The sequence below is a fragment of the Mesoplodon mirus genome, assembly GCF_964341445.2.
Source record: "Mesoplodon mirus genome assembly, chromosome: 6".
Classification (NCBI taxonomy): Eukaryota; Metazoa; Chordata; class Mammalia; order Artiodactyla; family Ziphiidae; genus Mesoplodon; species Mesoplodon mirus.
The window spans coordinates 124,185,190-124,204,458 of record NC_138982.1 but is presented as its reverse complement, the minus strand read 5'-3'; the positions used below and the strand labels follow the sequence as shown (position 1 = coordinate 124,204,458).

The 19,269-nt window shown below is 38.8% G+C and overlaps 1 protein-coding gene across 4 annotated transcripts in view; it reads right to left on the bottom strand.

Annotated features, from left to right (window-relative positions):
• NCAM2 (neural cell adhesion molecule 2) overlaps window positions 1-17,984 on the bottom strand; it is a gene marked incomplete at both ends in the record, with an annotated part of 489,199 nt that extends 471,215 nt beyond the window's left edge. For all 4 annotated transcript variants that reach the window (XM_082625378.1, XM_082625379.1, XM_082625381.1 and 1 more), the window contains one exon: window positions 17,930-17,984. In XM_082625378.1, the coding sequence (XP_082481504.1) occupies window positions 17,930-17,984 (55 nt within the window). The remainder of the gene's footprint in view (window positions 1-17,929) is intronic.
• Between the last annotated feature and the right edge of the window lie 1,285 nt (window positions 17,985-19,269).

Here is a 19,269-nt window from a genome sequence, read left to right as displayed (position 1 = left end):
GTCTGGGAAGATTCTGCTTTCCTATGAATTGTCCATTTCTTCCAGGTTTTCCATTTTATTGGCATAGAGTTGCTTGTAGCAGTCTCTCATGATCCTTTGTATTTCTTCAGTGTCAGTTGTTACTTCTCCTTTTTCATTCTACTTCTATTGATTTAAGTCTTCTCCCTTTTTTTCTTGATGAGTCTGGCTAATGGTTTATCAATTTTGTTTATCTTCTCAAAGAACCAGCTTTTAGTTTTATAGATCTTTGCTATTGTTTCCTTCATTTCTTTTTCATTTATTTCTGATCTGATGATTTCTTTCCTTCTGCTAACTTTGGGATTTTTTTTGTTCGTTTTTCTCTAATTGTTTAGGTGTAAGGTTAGGTTGTTTATTTGAAATGTTTCTTGTTTTTTGAGGTACGGTTGTATTGCTATAAACTTCCCTCTTAGAACTGCTTTTGCTGCATTCCATAGGTTTTGTGTCATTGTGTTTTCATTGTCATTTATTTATAGATTTTTTTGATTTCCCCTTTGATTTATTCAATGATCTCTTGGTTATTAAATAGTGTACTGTTTAGCCTCCATGTGTTTGTATTTTTTTACAATTTTTTTCTTGTAATTTATATCTAGTCTCATAGCATTGTGGTCTGAAAAGGTATTTGATAAAATTTCAATTTTCTTAAATTTACCAAGACTTGATTTGTGACCCAAGATATGATCTGTCCTAGAGAATATACCATGAGCACTTGAGAAGAAAGTGTATTCTGCTGTTTTTGGATGGAATGTTGTATAAATATCAATTAAGTCCATATTGTTTAATGTATCATTTAAAGCTTCTGTTTCCTTATTCATTTTCATTTTGGATGATCTGTCCATGGGTGAAAGTGGGGTGTTAAAGTCCCCTACCATGATTGTGTTACTGTCGATATCCCCTTTTATGGCTGTTAGCATTTGCCTTATGTACTGAGGTGCTTCTATGTTGGGTGCATAAATATTTACAATTTTTATATCTTCTTCTTGGTTTGATCCCTTGATCATTACGTAGTGTCCTTCTTTGTCTCTTGTAATAGTCTTTAAGTCTATTTTGTCTGATATGAGAATTGCTACTCCATTTTTCTTTTGATTTCCATTTGCATGGAATATATTTTTCCATCCCCTCACTTTCAGTCTGTATGTCTCACTAGGTCTGAAATGGTCTCTTGTAGATAGCATATATAAGGGTCTTCTTTTTGAATCCATTCAGCCAGTCTATGTCTGTTGGTTGAAGCATTAATCCATTTACATCTAAGGTAATTATTGATATGTATGTTCCCATTACCATTTTCTTAATTGCTTTGGGTTTGTTCTGTAAGTCTTTTCCTTCTCTTGTGTTTCCTGCCTAGGGAAGTTCCTTTAGCATTTGTTGTAAAGCTCTTTTGGTAGTGCTGAATTCTCTTAGCATTTACTCGTCTGTAAAGGTTTTATTTTCTCTGTTGAATCTGAATGAGATCCTTGTTGGGTAGAGTAATATTGGTTGTATGTTTTTTTTTTCCTTTCATCACTTTAAATATGTCCTGCCCTCCCTTCTGGCAAATAGAGTTTCTGCTGAAAGAACAGCTGTTAACCTTATGGCGATTCCTTTGTATGTAATTTGTTGTTTTTCCCTCGCTGCTTTTAATATTTTTTCTTTGTATTTAATTTTTGATAGTTTGATTAATATATGTCTTGGAGTGTTTCTACTTGGATTTATCCTGTATGGGACTTTCTGTTCTTCCTGGACTTGATTGACTATTTCCTTTCCCATATTAGGGGAGTTTTCAACTATAATTTCTTCAGACATTTTCTCAGTCCCTTTCTTTTTCTCTTCTTCTGGGACTCCTATAATTCAAATGTTCATGCATTTAATGTTGTCCCAGAGGTCTCTAAGACTGTCCTCAATTCTTTCCATTCTTTTTTCTTTATTCTGCTCTACAGTAGTTATTTTCACTATTTTATCTTCCAGGTCACTTACCCGTTCTTCTGCCTCAGTTATTCTGCTATTGATTCCTTGTAGAGAATTTTTAGTTTCATTTATTGTGTTGTTCATCATTGTTTGTCAGCTCTTTAGTTCTTCTAGGTCCTTTTAAAATATTTCTTGTATTTTATCCATTCTATTTCCAAGATTTTGGATCATCTTTACTATCATTATTCTGAATTATTTATCAGGTAGACTGCCTATTTCCTTTTCATTTGTTTGGTCTGGTGGGTTTTTACCTTGCTCGTTCATCTGCTCTGTGTTTCTCTGTCTTCTCATTTTGCTTAACACACTGTGTTTGGGGTCTCCTTTTCATAGGCTGCAGGTTCATTGTTCCTGTTGTTTTTCGTTTGCCCCAGTGGCTAAGGTTGGTTCAACGGGTTGTGTAGGCTTCCTGGTGGAGGGGACTAGTGCCTGTGTTCTGGTGGATGAGGCTGGACCTTGTCTTTCTGGTGGGCAAGACTGCGTCAGGTGGTGTGTTTTGGGGTGTCTGTGACTTTATTATTATTTTAGTCAGCCATTCTGTTTATGGGTGGGTTTGTGCTCCTATCTTGCTAGTTGTTTGGCATAGGGTGTCCAGCACTGTAGCTTGCTGGTCATTGAGTGGAGCGGGGGTTCTTACCATTGAGAGGGAGATCTCTGGGAGAGGTTTCACCATTTGATATTAGGTGGAGCTGGAAGGTCTCTGGTGAACCAATGTCCTGAACTTGGCTCTCCCACTTCAGAGACACAGGCCTGACACCCAGCCGAACCATCAAGGCCCTGTTAGCCATACAGCTCAGAAGAAAAGGGAGAAAAAAAGAAAGAACATAAAAAATAAAGTAAAAAGAAATAAAGTTATTAAAATATTTTTTTAATTATTAAAAATAAAAAAGTAATTTAAAAAAAAAGAAGAGAGCAACCAGACCAAAAAAACAAATCCACCAATGCTAACAAGCGCTACAAACTATACCAAAAAAATAAAATAAAAAAAAAGGACAGACAGAACTCTAAGACAAATGGTAAAAGCAAACCTACACAGACAAAATCACACAAAGCAGCATACACATATACACTCACAAAAAGAGAAAAACGAAAAAAAATATATTTTTTGGGTTGATTTCTTGTCTATTCAGGTATTCCACAGATGCAGGGTACATCAAGTTGATTGTGGAGGTTTAATCCATTGTTCCTGAGGCTGCTGGGAGAAATTTCTCTTTCTCTTCTTTGTTCATACACCTCCTGGGGTTCAGCTTTGGATTTGGCCCCGCCTCTGCATGTAGGTCGCCTGAGGGCATCTGTTCTTTGTTCAGACAGAATGGGGTTAAAGGAGCAGCTGATTCGGGGGCTCTGGCTCACTCAGGCCGGGAGGAGGGAGGGGTATGCAATGCGGGGCAAGCCTGTGGCGGCAGAGCCTGGCATGATGTTGCACCAGCCTGAGGTGTGCGATGCATTCTCCCGGAGAAGTTGTTCCTGGATCACGGGACCCTGGCAGTGGCGGGCTGCACCAGCTCCCGGGAGGGGAGGTGTGGATAGTGACCTGTGCTTACACACAGGCTTCTTGGTGGCTGCAGCAGCAGTCTTAGCGTCTCATGTCCATCTCTGGTGTCTGCACTGATAGCCGCAGCTCGCGTCCATGTCTGGAAGTCACTTAGGCGGTGCTCTGAAGCCCCTCTCCTCAGGCATCCCAAGACAATGGTCTCTTGCCTCTTCGGCAGGTCCAGACATTTTCCCGGACTCTCTACCAGCTAGCCGTGGCACACTAGCCCCCTTCAGGCTGTGTTCACGCAGCCAACCCCAGTCCTCTCCCTGGGATCCAACCTCCAAATCCCGAGCCTCAGCTCCCAGTCCCCACCCTCCCCAGCGGGTGAGCAGACAAGCCTCTCAGGCTGGTGAGTGCTGGTTGGCACCGATCCTCTGTGTGGGAATTTTCCACTTTGCTCTCCGCACCCCTGTTGCTGCTCTCCCCTCCGTGGCTCCGAAACTAACCCCCACCCCCTCCCCTGTCCCCGCCAGTGAAGGTGCTTCCTAGTATGTGGAAACGTTTCCTCCTACATAGCTCCCTCCCAGAGGTGCAGGTTCCATCCTTATTCTTTTGTTTCTGTTTTTTATTTTGCCCTACCAAGGTACGTGGGGAGTTTCTTGCCTTTTGGGAGGTCTGAGGTCTTCTGCCAGTGTTCAGTAGGTGTTCTGTAGGAGTTGTTCCACATGTAGATGTATTTCTGATGTATGTGTGGGGAGGAAGTTGATCTCCATGTCTTACTCCTCCGCTATCTTGAAGTTCTCTCTGCCCCTCCCTCATTCTTCAGATCTCCCCTTCAGCAACAGAAAGGAGTTGATTAGTGAAGGGAAACTATGGTTATGTCATTCTCCTTCCTACTGATTGGTTTAGGGGAGTTCATTTAAAACAATTCTAGCCAATGAGAATTGAGGGAAGTCTGCTGAGTGACACATGGCGTTTATTCCTTTACTAGTAAAATGAGGCTACTCTAATAAGTATTTATTTTTCTTTCCTAGTTTCAGAGTTCATTGGCTAAGAATGTGACATATAAAACTGGTGCAGCCATGTTTCTTCTAGGAAGTCAGGGAAAAACAGCCAAAACCGAGGAGAAACATGAAATCCAAACCTACCTCCAAATAGCTCCTGACATGCTTCAATAGATGTTTATTTTTAAGACACTTTGAATGTGTTCTTCTCTTCTTTGCCCCTAAAAGCATCCTAAACTCATGTATTTTCATTATGAAAGTATTCAATAAGTCAACCACAAATTGATGACTTACTCAATTATTATTATAATGTTTAACAATAAGATAAGCCTTTTAAAAAATATAGCTGATATTTAAATATTGTCATATAGCCCTTAATGTATTATATTAACTAGAACTGCCCCACCTTGCAACCACCCAGACACCAATAACTCTAAATACTGTTGGTTCTCCATGCTCATTAATCTTTTAGGTCAGTAAAATATTTACTTGTTTACTAATTGGTCATTCCTCACCTAGAGTTTAGCTATTCAAAAGAAATGGCCAGAATGAATGGTAAAAACCTGAAACTAGAGCTACTCCTAGTGCTTTCTTTCACCCTTTAGCAATTCCTTGCTACTTCAAAAGAACCATGTTTCAGTCAGTGGAAAGAGTAAAGTTTTAGAATCAAATATTAACTGAATTTGAATTTGAAATTCTGTACTTATTAGATGTTACTTTGCTTTTATGAAATTCAATTCCCTCTTTCAGAACTCCTAGGTATGTTTTGAATATAAAAATGTGGTAACTCATATTAAAGTACCGTGCAGGGTGACTAACAGATCTTCTTCTGAGATTCTCTCCTTGACCAAACTCTAGCCAGGCTCCAGTGAGATCTTTGCTCAATTAGGCTTCACCTCGGCCTATAAAGACTGGAACAAAAGGCTAACACAATTTTGAACAACTCAAGGCCACATCCCAAGGATGTCTCTCATCACCCTTAAAGTGCCCACCTGGGCAAACTCAAGCTTACCAAAAGAATTTACTGTTTGTCCCAGCCATCACCTGAAGATAGGATCCCTGTCTCTTAGCCCCTGTAGGAGGGTGGAAGCCTAACTTTGATAAGAACCAGTTAACAAATAGGGACCACCCTCCCTCTTTCTGGGTGTTTGCAATTTTTCACTTCCCTGCCTCTATGGAGCCTGCCACCCACTCCCCTCCCTACTCTCTCTCTTATTCCTCATTCTCCCTTTAAAACTCCCAGTTACCGCTATACAAATCAAAGTTGAGTTTAGTTCACACTGGGCTCTTTATCCTTTTGAGTATAGTAATACACTCTTCCCAATATAGTATATCACTGATTAAAATCTGTCCTTATCACATTAACTAGAGTTTGGATTTGGTTATCTTTGACACTTCCTTCATCAAGTTAATTAATCAAATACTTACAAATAGACACTGTTGAGGAAATAAGCTGGCCTGTAATCCTTTTGTTGGGCATCTCCTTCTCCCATTGTATGCATATAACTATATCAGACTTTATCCCAGCTCTTCAAATTCTCACCTCACCACCCACTTCTCCATTCCCTTTTAGCTGATGAATTATCCTCCTTGACACAAAACAGTGATTGTTCTGTACTATTAGTATTTACTTCCTTTCTTAGTCAAAGCTCCCTGCATGCATTTCTGCTCAGTGGTTAGAATATGTTCTGGAACCACAATCAGTAAAAGGCACTTCTTAGGACAACTTCACTTCTCCCACCACACATCCACATTCATGTAAATAACCTAAGATACTGAGACTTTTAAATGAGGTATGCGAGTGAGAGGCAGCCAGACAGGAAGAGACAAGTGAAAGTTAACTGCTAGGTAATTCCTCTTCTCCACCGCAGCCTATAAGTTTAACCTTTTGATTTTCCTAGCAAGAAGGAAATACATTCTGCTTAAAGAAGTCACGATTCATCAAACAAACTGTGTATTAATGCACAGTGGAGGAAGGAGGGTATTTTTAATAAACTGTTTCATTACAATAGAAATAAACCAAGGACTTGAAAGAGAAAATACATTAGCAAATTAGGGTATTTCATAATTGTTCAGAATTCTGTACTAAGAGGCGTTATTTTAATATCATGAGAATACTAAAGTTGAATATTTCATATCCATTTTGGATGTGGCTAAGCACGTTTTCACAAAAGCACTGAGGAGGGCATAATATCATTTAATAACCAATGTTGAGTTTTCTTTCTAAATTGCAGACCACATGCAATCTCCACAAAGGTAAAATGCAATAGCATGGGGCTTACGAGGGGGGGCTTTGAAATAAAATGACTCACGGAGTTAACCAATTAAAGTGACTATAAATCATGTGAAATTTGAGGGAGAAAGAAAAGTAAAAAATAAGTTAATTATAAGCAATTGTAATATCTTTAATTGCTAACTGTTTCAAGTTAGAGGCATACACAATAATGGTAACATTAGTGAGTAAATGGTAGGCAGACAAATAAGTAGGTGATAAAGATATTCTGGAGTATTTGAAAATGTATTCTGTCCCATCAATTTAAATGTTTTTACTTATCACTGAGGTCAGACCTAGAGAACATCATAAAATCATTACAAAACATGGTTACGAGACAAGAGAAAACTGTTTGAGGTTAAACTGTATTTCATTTAAAAAAGAGAAAAAAAAATCCAAGTGCTTATGAACAATAAGGTAAAAATAACTCTTCTCTTACTTGTCTTCCTATACATACAGTTTAGAATCGGCTTCCAATAATCATTGATTGAATAATCAACTTTTAATTAACCCCAGGGGATTATCTTGATTTTCGGACTTTAAATACTTGCTCTACTGACATATCAGACATTTACTATTGACAATATCTATTCTATTTAATTATATCATTATCAACATATTGTATCTCCCTCATTTATTTCTATATACTGAAGGCTTTAAAACTCCAACTAGATAGCCATATCCTATCCCTCAGATAATGCTTCAGAAGAACAAATCTTATAGCAAGATTTAAAAGTCTGCTTTATTCCCAGTCTAATTAATTTTCAGTATAGGAGATAAGATCAGGGATAAGGCAGCTCATCTTTGCCATTCCTCCTGAATTAAATAATCACTATGACCTGATTATTGATATTCATGTATTTACTGAAAGCCTATCAAGTGCACGGCAGTGATATAAACAAATGTTTGAAGTAAATACTGGAACAACATCAATACTTTTGAACAAACCAAACCATTATCCAAAGTCAAGGGTAAATCTATCTTTCTATCTAACTATACATATATATATATATATATATATATATATATATATATATATATATATATATAAAGTCAGCCATTTTAGTTTAATTCTGTGGGTAACATTTAAATATTAATTCAGCACATATTTGCTAAGCATCTACTACTTTCCAGGAATACACATGAATTTACAGTAAACTCTCTAATCTAGTACATTGAATTTAATGGGAAGCCAACGTGGAAAGGCATTCTTGTTCTCATGAAGTTCACATGCAAGGTCACAGAAGAGTTCAGCGAAATTTGGCATGCAGAAACCAAATATATCACCACCTTGTTTGGATCTAGAGTGCCTTATATATCGACTAGTATGTAGTAGGCAATTAATGTATATTTGCTGAAAGAAAGATGTCTTCAGTGATGAGATGCTTGCGCTGAGTCACTGGTAATCATCCACACAAAGACAAATAGGAAATGTGTAAAACACATGGGCTGAGTACACACAGAGACCAAATTGGGAATTCCAGGAATGGTGTAAGAGCAGTGTGCACAGTAACAAGCAATGAGGCTGAAAGGACAGGACGGTGCAAATGAATAAAAGGCAAAAGTCTTAACAGTTCTAAGTCAGGGACTCCCAAATAATTCGACTGAAAGGTAGACCTCTAATTAAAATTAACAGCATGTGTCCCATAAACACAGCCCAAAAGTAACTTTAAAGAGCATAGTGTCATAAAGTAAGTACTGTACTAAAATTATTTTTGTGAATTGCTTCATAGATAACCGTAAAACATACTCAGACAAAAAGAGAGACTTTATAACAGGAAAATGTGTTGTATCTAGATTAAAATATTTACATCAAGTCCTGGTTTTACCGTGTTTTAAGTCTTTCTTCCTGGGCAAGTGATTTTACCTCTTTGAGGTTCATTCACCTCTTTTCTAAATCAGGAATAGTATCTACCTTTCAGGATAATTGTGGGACTTCAAATAGGTAAGTGAAAGTTGACTACAAAAGTTTTTGTCAACTACTGTGCCTCATTGTATCCTAATACACATTTTCAAATGTTAAATTTTATAATGTAACTGTAACTCTTTGATAATTAAAAAGTTTAATCTGGTATGAAGCATTATTATACAATCTGTAGAATAGGTAGGGTGAAGCCAGTTATTCTACTGTAAAGATTATGATAAAGAAGTGAAAAAGATTTAAAATGTGTTTAGCTTCAGTTGGTTTTAGAAAGCTGTAAGTGGTTTATCTGGGAATTCCCTGGTGGTCCCGTGGTTAAGATTCCGTGCTTCCCCTGCAGGGGGCGCGGGTTGGATCCCTGGTCAGCGAACTAAGCATGCAGTGCGGCGTGGTCAAAAAAAGAAAAAGGTGTAAGTGGTTTACCTAAGTAAATAAAGATAAAAAAATCAGAAACATGTAAATATCATAGATCAGTACTTTGATAAAGTGTGTGGCACATACCTTATGTTATATATTTTAATCTTTCCATAATCTGTGTATAGCTTTTCTCTCATGAGTGACCAAAGTTATTGATATAATATAAAAGTGCAACTTCTCTGTTCAGGCAATATTGAACATTTGTGATTGGTAGAAAATAATAATCAGAGAGAAATTAACTGGGACAATAAATATAATAAATATAAATAGGGCTTCCCTGGTGGCGCAGTGGTTGAGAGTCCGCCTGCCGATGCAGGGGACACGGGTTTGTGCCCTGGTCCGGGAAGATCCCACATGCCGTGGAGCGGCTGGGCTCATGAGACATGGCTGCTGAACCTGCGCATCCGGAGCCTGTGCTCCGCAACAGGAGAGGCCACAACAGTGAGAGGCCCGCGTACCACCAAAAAAAATTAAATAAATAAATAAATAAATAAATAAATAAATAAATAAAAAAAAATAAATTTCAATATAATCAGAAAGCCTCATATTATAAACCAGAAAACTGGTTAGGAATGGACAAGTTACAATAATAGAAAACCTGTCCAGAAGCCCCCTCATTAGTAATTAGCACAAAGCATAATGTGTTTATTTTCTTAGATTGGGACCTGTTCTATTCTACTGTAATGTAGGTCTTAGCCATATTACATTGGTTTCTTTTTACAAGCAGTGACATCCGTTTCTGCTGTAACACCATATTTGCATCCTTGAAAAATGCCGGTGTCTGCAAAATTGTGCAGTACAAAATATCAGGGCTTATGGAAAAAGACAGGGTCGGAGGTCAGAACATTCGAAACCTTCAGAAATTTAAAACCAAGTGCTAACAACCACCATAACAATCTTTATTAAAATACCAGCACAGTTAAATCTCTACTAGTATTTGTACCTAACTTTTGGATCTTCTTTCAAGTAACAAGCCAGAAGTGCATTCACTTTAAAATGAAAACTATGATCCAGGGTATAGCCTTTTAAAAATAAGACAGCAAACAAGTAAACAAACACATCATTTTAACACAGGGGGGAATTATTTCCTATTTTCTCCAAATGTACTCTCAATGTTGCCAGATATATAATGTAGTGGAAATCAAGAAGGTTCTTAAAGTCACTAAACAGACTAATACTTGCACTACAGAATGGCGCTTGAGTTGATTTTTCATATGTTTTTTTAACATCGTCAGAGATTGCTAAGGCTTTCTCTTCAAATGTGAGAAAGTGTGCTCTTGGTCACTTAAAAATTAACGACTTGAAGAAATAATATATGGATCAACACAATCCGTACATCATCCTCCTATTTACCAATTGTGTATAAGTTAACATGCATCAGAGAAACACACACTGAAGCAGAAAAGACTACCTTTTACCTTAAATGCATTTGATGATCTTGGCTATAAATTTGGGCGTCAGCAGACAGAACATACGTAAGAGCGCTAGGCAAATCAGACACTTTCAATCTCAAAACATCATCTATCAAATGTGGTTTTATCAGGATTAAATGAGATAATGAGTGAAAATAACCAGCACAGCTCCCTGGCATAGAGTAGACATTCTATTAGTTCCCTTGGGTACTAGTAGAAAAATATTCAACTCTATATATTCAATACCAAATATCTCTTTTGTTTTTTGTTTTAGTTTAGTTTTCTGACTTACTTTTTTCTTTTTTTTTCTTCTTTTATCATGTTTTATTTTGTGTTGTTTCCCCAGAATAATAATAATAAAAACTATGGATAAAGCAGAGAAAATAAAGAATACATAAGAAAGACAAATTTGACCCACATGCTTCTGAGATTTTATCCAAAATTCCAGACATGCTAAATAAGACTAGAGTATAAACAGTGATGGAAGAGATAAAGACAGAAGTTAAATGAAAAGGGAGAAAGATTCTAAAGAAATGACAAAGATCAGCAGTTTATAGTTCCCAATTTAATACTGCCATTTCTATCTAGATATTCATGGATTCCTCAACTTAACATATAATTTTTAAAAATTACAAAGAAGCAAAACAAATCTCTTGCCTAATATCAGCAGTTTTCTTTACTTACTTTCCTATTTTTGTTAAGATATAACCATTCTTTCTGGCAACTAGGCTTAAAACTTCAGGTGCCACCTTCCTCCCAATTTCCCAAATCTAATGTGTTACTAAGATCCATTCATTCATCCACAGAAACATGTGATTTGTTCGTTCATTCCTTTTTCATTTTCCTCTGGTCCATCCCACACATGGCCAGTAGACTTAAAGACAAAAGAAAACTTTACTCATGGTATTTTCCTGCCCAAACAATTGTCCCAAATATCCACACGGAACAGTCAACCTCAGCTTGGCCTCGAGGCCTGACTGCCTCCTGGTTCCATCAACATTATCATATTGAGGCCAACAACTCACCCTTCCAAACCCTTAATTTAATTAAACTGGATTATTTCTGTCCTCTGAACATTTGCCTCTTTCCCTAAAACTTATTCTCCCACATTATTTTTCTCCTTGTATTATTTTCTCCAATTACTCTCACCATGTTGATGCCTCCTCTGCTTCAGTGAGTGACAAGGTGATGTCCTGGTAAAGAGGCAAATCTTTGCACATGTCCTGAGTTCAATCTTTGTATCCTAGCCATGCAATCTTAGTTCCTTAAACTTCTACGCCTCACAGTCCTCAAGCATAAAAGGGGAATATAATATGATAATAATTAGAGGATTGTTGTATATATGAAGCTAGTTAGTACATGTGAAGTGCATGCAGTTGAGCCTGGCAGTTAATAAACAAGGGACAAGTTTTAGCTCTTTCTAGGTGCTGAATTCCTAAGGACTTATTTAAACCATTTAATCTTTACTTAATTATATACTTGGTCGTTTCACAACATTTAGTTGAACAGTTTATTCATCTCTCATATGCTGATTTGGCTTTTTAAATTCATATTTTTGTCTTCTCATCTATAAACCTTGAATCCTATGCACCACCACTCCTCCAAACAAAAATTTTCAAACAAATGCATTAAATACATTAAAAAATAGGCATTGAACTAGAAGTGAGAAAATCTAATCCTAATTTCAGATAACTACTAATGATAATTGATATAGGAAAATAAGATAATTCCTCTCAATTTCTTTATCCATAAAATATAATACTTTCTTGGATTCTTGATGATCTTTAGTTACAAGGTAGTTGAAAGCACTTTGAACAAGTGGTTTGTACTGCCATAAGATGCTGAGGTTATACTCATTGTATAGCCTCAACAAGTATTTGATATCTGAATAACTGACAAAATGGCACAGAATTTAATTATCATCATTACTCTGAGCTGAAGAAACATTAGATTAATTTTTTTTAATCTATGCAAGTTTGGTGTTCAGAGAACTTAATTGAGAATTTAGACACCAGAACTCCAGTTATTAACCCTTTTACTTTTCTATTTGACCTTTAGTAAGGCACTTATCCTAACTGTGTGCCATTCTAAGACTGTGACTAATTCCAGCCTGCTGTTGGCCCATAGAATGGATTCATGATACAAAAAAGAAACTCGTTCCTCAAGACAATTTACTGCCCTCTGCTGGAAAACTGTGAAAATAAATATGTATTCCTTCACTATGACTACGAGTAGCACCCCCTAGAGGTGTTCATCACGTAACCTATATAATCATTCCTAGGAATGCTGCCTAATTAGATGTCTGAGACACCACAGGCATGTAATGAATGTTTGATGAATGAGCCACTCTCATCAATGAATTAGATCATCTCAGCCCCTTCAATATTTTTCTCTAATCACAGAGCAGCTTATGATAATTTTTTTTAAAATTAATAAATGAGACGTTTTTAAGCCATAGGCAGATTTATATGTATGCGTATTATACCAAAAATATAAATAAAGTCTGGCATAGTAGGCTTGACATTTTACAAGATGCCTACACATATGTGTTATCACAACTGCTCCACATGGCAGTACAGCAAGGTCAACCAGCCAGATATTTTTATATCAGATTTTCAAGTAAGCAAATAATGGCTCTGAGAGACTAAGTTGCTTCTTCAAAAATTCAAGAGGCCCTTAGTGTTCTAGGTCTTCTGATTCCAAATCCAGTGTTCTTTCTCCTTCTCTGCTTGCTTTAAAAAACAAATTGCAGCCAAGACACTTTTCATTAATTGACCTGAAATTCTTTGAAGACTCATCTGTTGATTGTCATGCTTATAAATACTCTTAAGATTCCCCATCTGCCTCTTAACTATTTAAATTCAGGCAAGTTTTTTTTTTTTTCATTACATCTTTCTAAAGTATCTTGTAATGTTTGATGAAGTGTTAGTGACACAAGTGAATATGTGAAATTAGTAAGTGTGTTGATAGCTATTTGAGATGAGCACTGTTATTATAAACAGTTAAAGGTTATTAAAATATTCAAAGGAGTGCCATACAGAAGCACTTTTACTTGCTGAACAATTAAAGATAGCTTGGCTCTATGAAGCTCAGGAATATTACATTTAATAAAAGCATAAAAGCACTGCTTGCATCTTAAATGTCCTCATATCATATAATTTGGAAAATTAAAACTAATTTATAATATGTTAAATAGGCCTATCTTCAGTATAACTGGGATAGAATAAAGGGCCCAAGGAATTTAGAATCTAGGTCAATAAAACTTGAAAAACAATGATATTCACTTTATAAGAATATACAATTATTACATTAATTTTGCATACACCAACTCCTAGAGGATTATCTTTATTTTGGACCCAAAAAGCAAAAGGAATTCAGACTAGCTCTAACACTTATGAAGTACTTTCTTCATGCTCTCCAAAATTCACTGCTGTGAGAGATCACCCCCAAAACAGAAGAATTAAAATCATTTCACAAATGTCAAAAGCCAGAGGAAGCAGCTGGAATAATTCCAGGGTCTCAGATTGACAGCCCTGTTTCCATTCTCACTGCTTCTTCCCAAGGAAACAAGCGAAAACAAATTATACTGTTCAGCTTGGTTACTAGCCTCAATCTCTGTAGCTCATTTCTCAGTCTCAGTACAAACTAGTCCTATGTTTGAAAACAAGCAATTTTATTTACTAGATTATATGAAGTTTGACTTTCTTTTGGGCTGTATGAGGTTCTTTTGTTCCATTAATTGCTTCTCTAAGAGGGCATTACCGCTGGGGGACCATTAGCCCCGTGTCACTGAAAAGACTCCATGAACTCTCAGGACCCACCAACTTCTCTTCTTGTTGTATGAGCTCCAATTCAACATTAGACACTAAAGTGGACACCAACGTTTGGACACTAAAGTGACCAAACGCTCCGCTTAACTCCTTTGACATAAAGCAGGGAAGGAAATCTTCTGGGTTATTTATTGATCATCCGATATTAATTGACATAGCCTGTCTTCTCTAAGTGCAGATGAATATGGAGCTGATTCGATAGAAACCTTACAAAGAGAGGCTGACATTAAAGGATCAGAGCAGGGTAGATAAGAGATGCTGTGTGTGTTTAACAGCCCACACAAAAGACATGTTTGTGGAGATCTTCCTCAAGACCTGAAACTGGTAGACACACATACACCTGTGCTTTATTTTTAGAAGGGACACTTTTCTAACAAACAATGACTTACTAGAACTTCACCAGAAAGAGTAATTTTAAGCAGATGCCTGTAAGCTTAAGTTAAGCTTAAGCTTAACTGGGTAATTCGCCCCCTTCTCCCCATGATTTTGGCTTAGCTGAGTGTTCTGTGTATGTATCTTGTACTGGATTGCAAGAGAGATGAATAGCTCTGTTCTTGCTTTATAATTTCATACAACAATGCTTCTAATTTACGTATGTGAACATTCAGTAACAGATGTGTATTAATCACACTCGGGTGATTTTTAAAAGAAGAAGAAAATTATTTTAAAAATTAAAAAAGGTTTAGGAAAGTAACCCATACATACTACAGTTTGGGAATCTGAATTTACATAGATCCAAACAGCACATGCCCTGTGAATCACAGACTCAAGTTATCACTTGAGATGTATGATGACAGAAGCTGTGACCAAGTTTTAAATACAAAAGAAAAATAATCGCAAAAGTTATAGAGTTATGGAATCTCCATTCCATTGACAATGCAATGCAGACTTGACAATTAAATCCCAACCTCACTTCATTAGATACAAATCTTGCAGTGAGAATGAGAGGCTTTTAAAGGAGCATTTCTGCTACAATAAAAAAGCCTCTCACCACAGTAGAACAATAATGTTGTGTTGAAAGTTAGAACTGTTAGGCCTTGTTAGCTAATTATAGTATTGGCATCCACTTAAGTTAGTCAGTTTTTCACTTCTGTCATTTTCTTCTATTCGACTGCTGCAGTTCAAAACGTTTTGACTACTTAAAAGGGAATACATCATCGTTGCCTTGCCCCAGTCTAACTGCACACCACTTTCCAAAGCAATAGCTTCAATCATGCTTCATAAAATTCCCTGCAAGGATACTGTTGGAAGCATAAATCAGCAAGCTTGGATTTTAGTATTTCTAAGGCAAGCTCAGGGATCACTGACTGGCGGCTTTTCCATGGCCCCATTTATAAAAGAATAAACAAAATGATGAGTTACACTAGATGTATTTTTTCAAACTGCTCCCAGTGGTATTTCTGATACTTGCTGCTGTATCCTTAATTGGAGAACAAAACACTAGCATAGAGGGATTGGACTCCAGGATCAGGATTGCTGTTTCCAAGCATCTCTGACTTCATTGGGACACACGGCACAGAAGTACCACATGTTCTGTTTCACAAAAGCTAGGGCTCTCTGCTATGCATGCATGTATGCCTCTGTGAGTGCCATGCATTTTTAAATTGTGTTAGATAGATAGATCTTGAGAACGATGCTCCCTCCTTCCCTGTTTCATTACAGTGAATATGGGCTCCCCTCCAGGCATGCTTCAGTCTTAGAGCCTCGCTTTATAATCACCCTGCATTCTGAATTATAAATTAGGTGAATTGCAATTTCAGATGTGTTACATATAAGGACCCAAATCATATGTGTCTGTGTGTACTATTTAAACGTTCCTGGATTTCTTTTTTATCCCCCAAATTCCAACACACTTCATATCTACGATGGCAAATTCACAGACTCCACAACTGAGACATTTTTTCTTCTCCAAACCGGTCACAGTGTAACCCTGGCTGCATAAACTTGCTTCCTATTATGCCCCCATCTTGCTCCACACTATCTACACTTGGTTAATTGCAGTGGGATTTCAACTGCAATTTTCAGGGACTGCTTCTCAGTATTCAGAAATAGCTGTCTATATTATAAATGAACAGTTAAACCAACAGAAGCTCTCCAAAAATTAAAGCAGTATATCTGCAGGACATAAAGTGTATGTTGATCTTTGTGGTAATAATGATTCACCTAACTGATTGGGCTAATATTAGCTTCAGATAGACATATCTGCAATTTTGCTATGACTGAAATTTTGCATACTCTTTTTTTATTAAGGGAAAAGGAGGAGCATCTTACCAAGACACTTTGCAAACTACAGCCACGTACATTTTGTTTTCTGATTTTTGAACATAAAATCTCCATCCAATCGTGTTTCATCAGCCACTAACACTACAGCTTTAGGGAGGAGAAGGGCAGAGAAAGGAAACCTTCGTATCCAAAATGTCAAGCCCTGCTGAAGAATGATAGAAGGACCTAGTGAGTGTGGAAGCACCGAACTACCATTTCTGGGCTTAAAATGGAGTTCTACTATCCCCTGCTGGACTAAATGAGAAACACAGAAGAGGCTAAAAAGCTGAGAATTGAATACAATGGAGATATTTTAACTTGTGGTGTTATTTATTTTTTCTCAAAAAAACAATTTCATGCTACACTAATAATATAACGTTCTCTGAGATTATTACACATCACAAAATTACTGCTATATTCTTTTACTTCCACCAATGTATGTTTTAGCATTTTGTGTCTCCAATTAAATGTCCAAACTTGTCTGGACAGTTGTAAATGCCTCCATTTATTATAAATATATTTTACGTGAATGTAAATTAAACAAAATAAGATAAATTTACATCTATCTCTATAAACATAAACAGAGGTAGCTTCCCCAAATTCTCTCTCAGGTTATTCTAGTAAGCTATTCATTTTTTTGTTTTGTTTTGTTTTTCCTTAATAGATAAAAACCCCACCAGTTCCCCACAAGCTAAATCATCCCTTACAGGTGTAATTACAACCTGATGGTTTAAAAATTTTCAACCTTCCTGTATTAACGAAGGGGGGGGGGATGCTGAAAATGAATGACTGCAACACATCCCTAATTTTACCCATTTGCTTTCTTACACACAATATCCATGGCCCCTCTCTTAGTTCTCAACAGAAATAAACCATCATCGTTCACTTCCGTCAGGAACTGGGGTCTTGGGAAAGAGAAGAAAAAAAAAAAGTCTCTAAGAATTGAATTTCCTGCACACAACAGAGATATTCCACAACGAGTTTAACGCTGATAGTTTTTGCTGCTTCTTAGAAACATCATCGCTCCCTTTCTTTTCGCAACCTCAGATATTTAACTGTGAACACACACCAACATACCCATCCAATTTTTGATAATGAAGATCGGAGAAAGCCAAGATCCCAGAAAAAGATGCAGTTTGCCTCAATCTCCTGCTCACTAATGCCCATCTCCCATTCTGTATTTTCTCTTATTTAAGGGTCTCCACAGAACAGATACAATTTTTAGCCGCAGCTAAAAGAAAGAGGGAAAATAACAACAACAACAGTAACTATAACTTTAGTTCCGTCATTTAATTCGTCTTGTGCCTCCTTCTGCCTCTCTCGGTTGGGTAGAAGGGGGAGGGAAAGTAAATGCGATAAAGCACCACACTCCTACCTTGCCCGCTACTGACAAGCAACCCGAGCAGGTAGAAGGAGAGGAGGACGCTCATGTTCAGGACGTGACACTGGTGGACAGTTCCAAAGTTATTCAGTCCAGTCCCGGAGAGAGAAACCTTCCGCTGTCACGGCCGCCTCTGCTAGAGCCGCCGCCGCTCCCGGGGTGCCCCAGCCGTCCGCAGCCCGCGCGCTCCTCCTTGCAAAGTGACTGCGAGCTCCGCTCCTCGCTGCACTATATCCAGGCAGCAGCGGCGGCGGCGGCGGCGGCGGCAGCAGCACCAGCAGCGGCCGCCGCGGCGGCAGCAGAGCCGGGCGGGGAGGGAGGCGAGGGCGGAGGCGCGGGGAGAGGAGGGGAGGGGAGGAGAGGGGGAGCGCTGACGAGGCGTATCCCTCCGCGCCTCACGGCGACCGCTTGCCGAGAGGCGCGCGGTTCCAGGGTTCGTCCGCAGTCAAGCTCGGAGGCGCGAGTTCTGTTCCCTGTCCCTCCAGCTACAGAGGTCGCCGCGATCCAACTGGCACGAGCACGTCCACGAGTGGCGGCCGCACGCTCAGCCTGACGGCGATCCGCACGTTGACGGACATCCCTGGGCCGAGGAGGGAGGGCAGCCTGGAGCTCCTGCACAGCTGCGGGCCAGTTCGCGAAAGCGGACTGCTGGAATGGGTGTTGATGGTGCAGGCGGTCGCCCGGCCCCGCGCTCCAAGCGCGCCCGGGCTTAGCTGGAGCGGGCCAGCTCATTCCTCCAAGGGCGTGGGGCGGGGGGGTTCTCCCTCTTCCAGGCCCTCCCTCTCGCTCAAACCTTCAGCAGGCGGCCCGCTTCTCACGCTTTCCACTGTGCCCTGGCAGAGGGAAAGCAGACGCCCTCTGGCGTCTACACCGCCTGCCTCCTCGTGCTCTAGAGAGTAGGCGGTAAGATGTGCACGGTGTTTCTTATCCACGTCGACCCACTGCTGCTGACAGCAGATACCTTAAGGGAGAGAGATTGGGGAGGGGGTGAGATATTAGAGGGGCTGCGTTCAACTCGGCTGTCAGCGTTTACTGCGTCCTTGCAGACATCCAATGTCTCCCCTAGACCCAGTCGGCGGGCTCTGCCCTCGGCCCCCAGCTCACAGCGCTGGCATGGTCCCCGCGAGGGTTGAGATGCGGGAGGTCCTGGAAACATACAAAGATGAGTTGAGCGGGATCCTGCTCACCTCCTACCCATACACACACCTGCATGTGCCCATCTATAAATTGAAGGGATGGAGCCGTGGCAAGCGTCCACACCTAACTCTCCTCTTCTGAAGGTTGGGATATATCCTGCTTTCTCCTGGAAAGGTAGGAAAAGGTGTGTCAGTTTG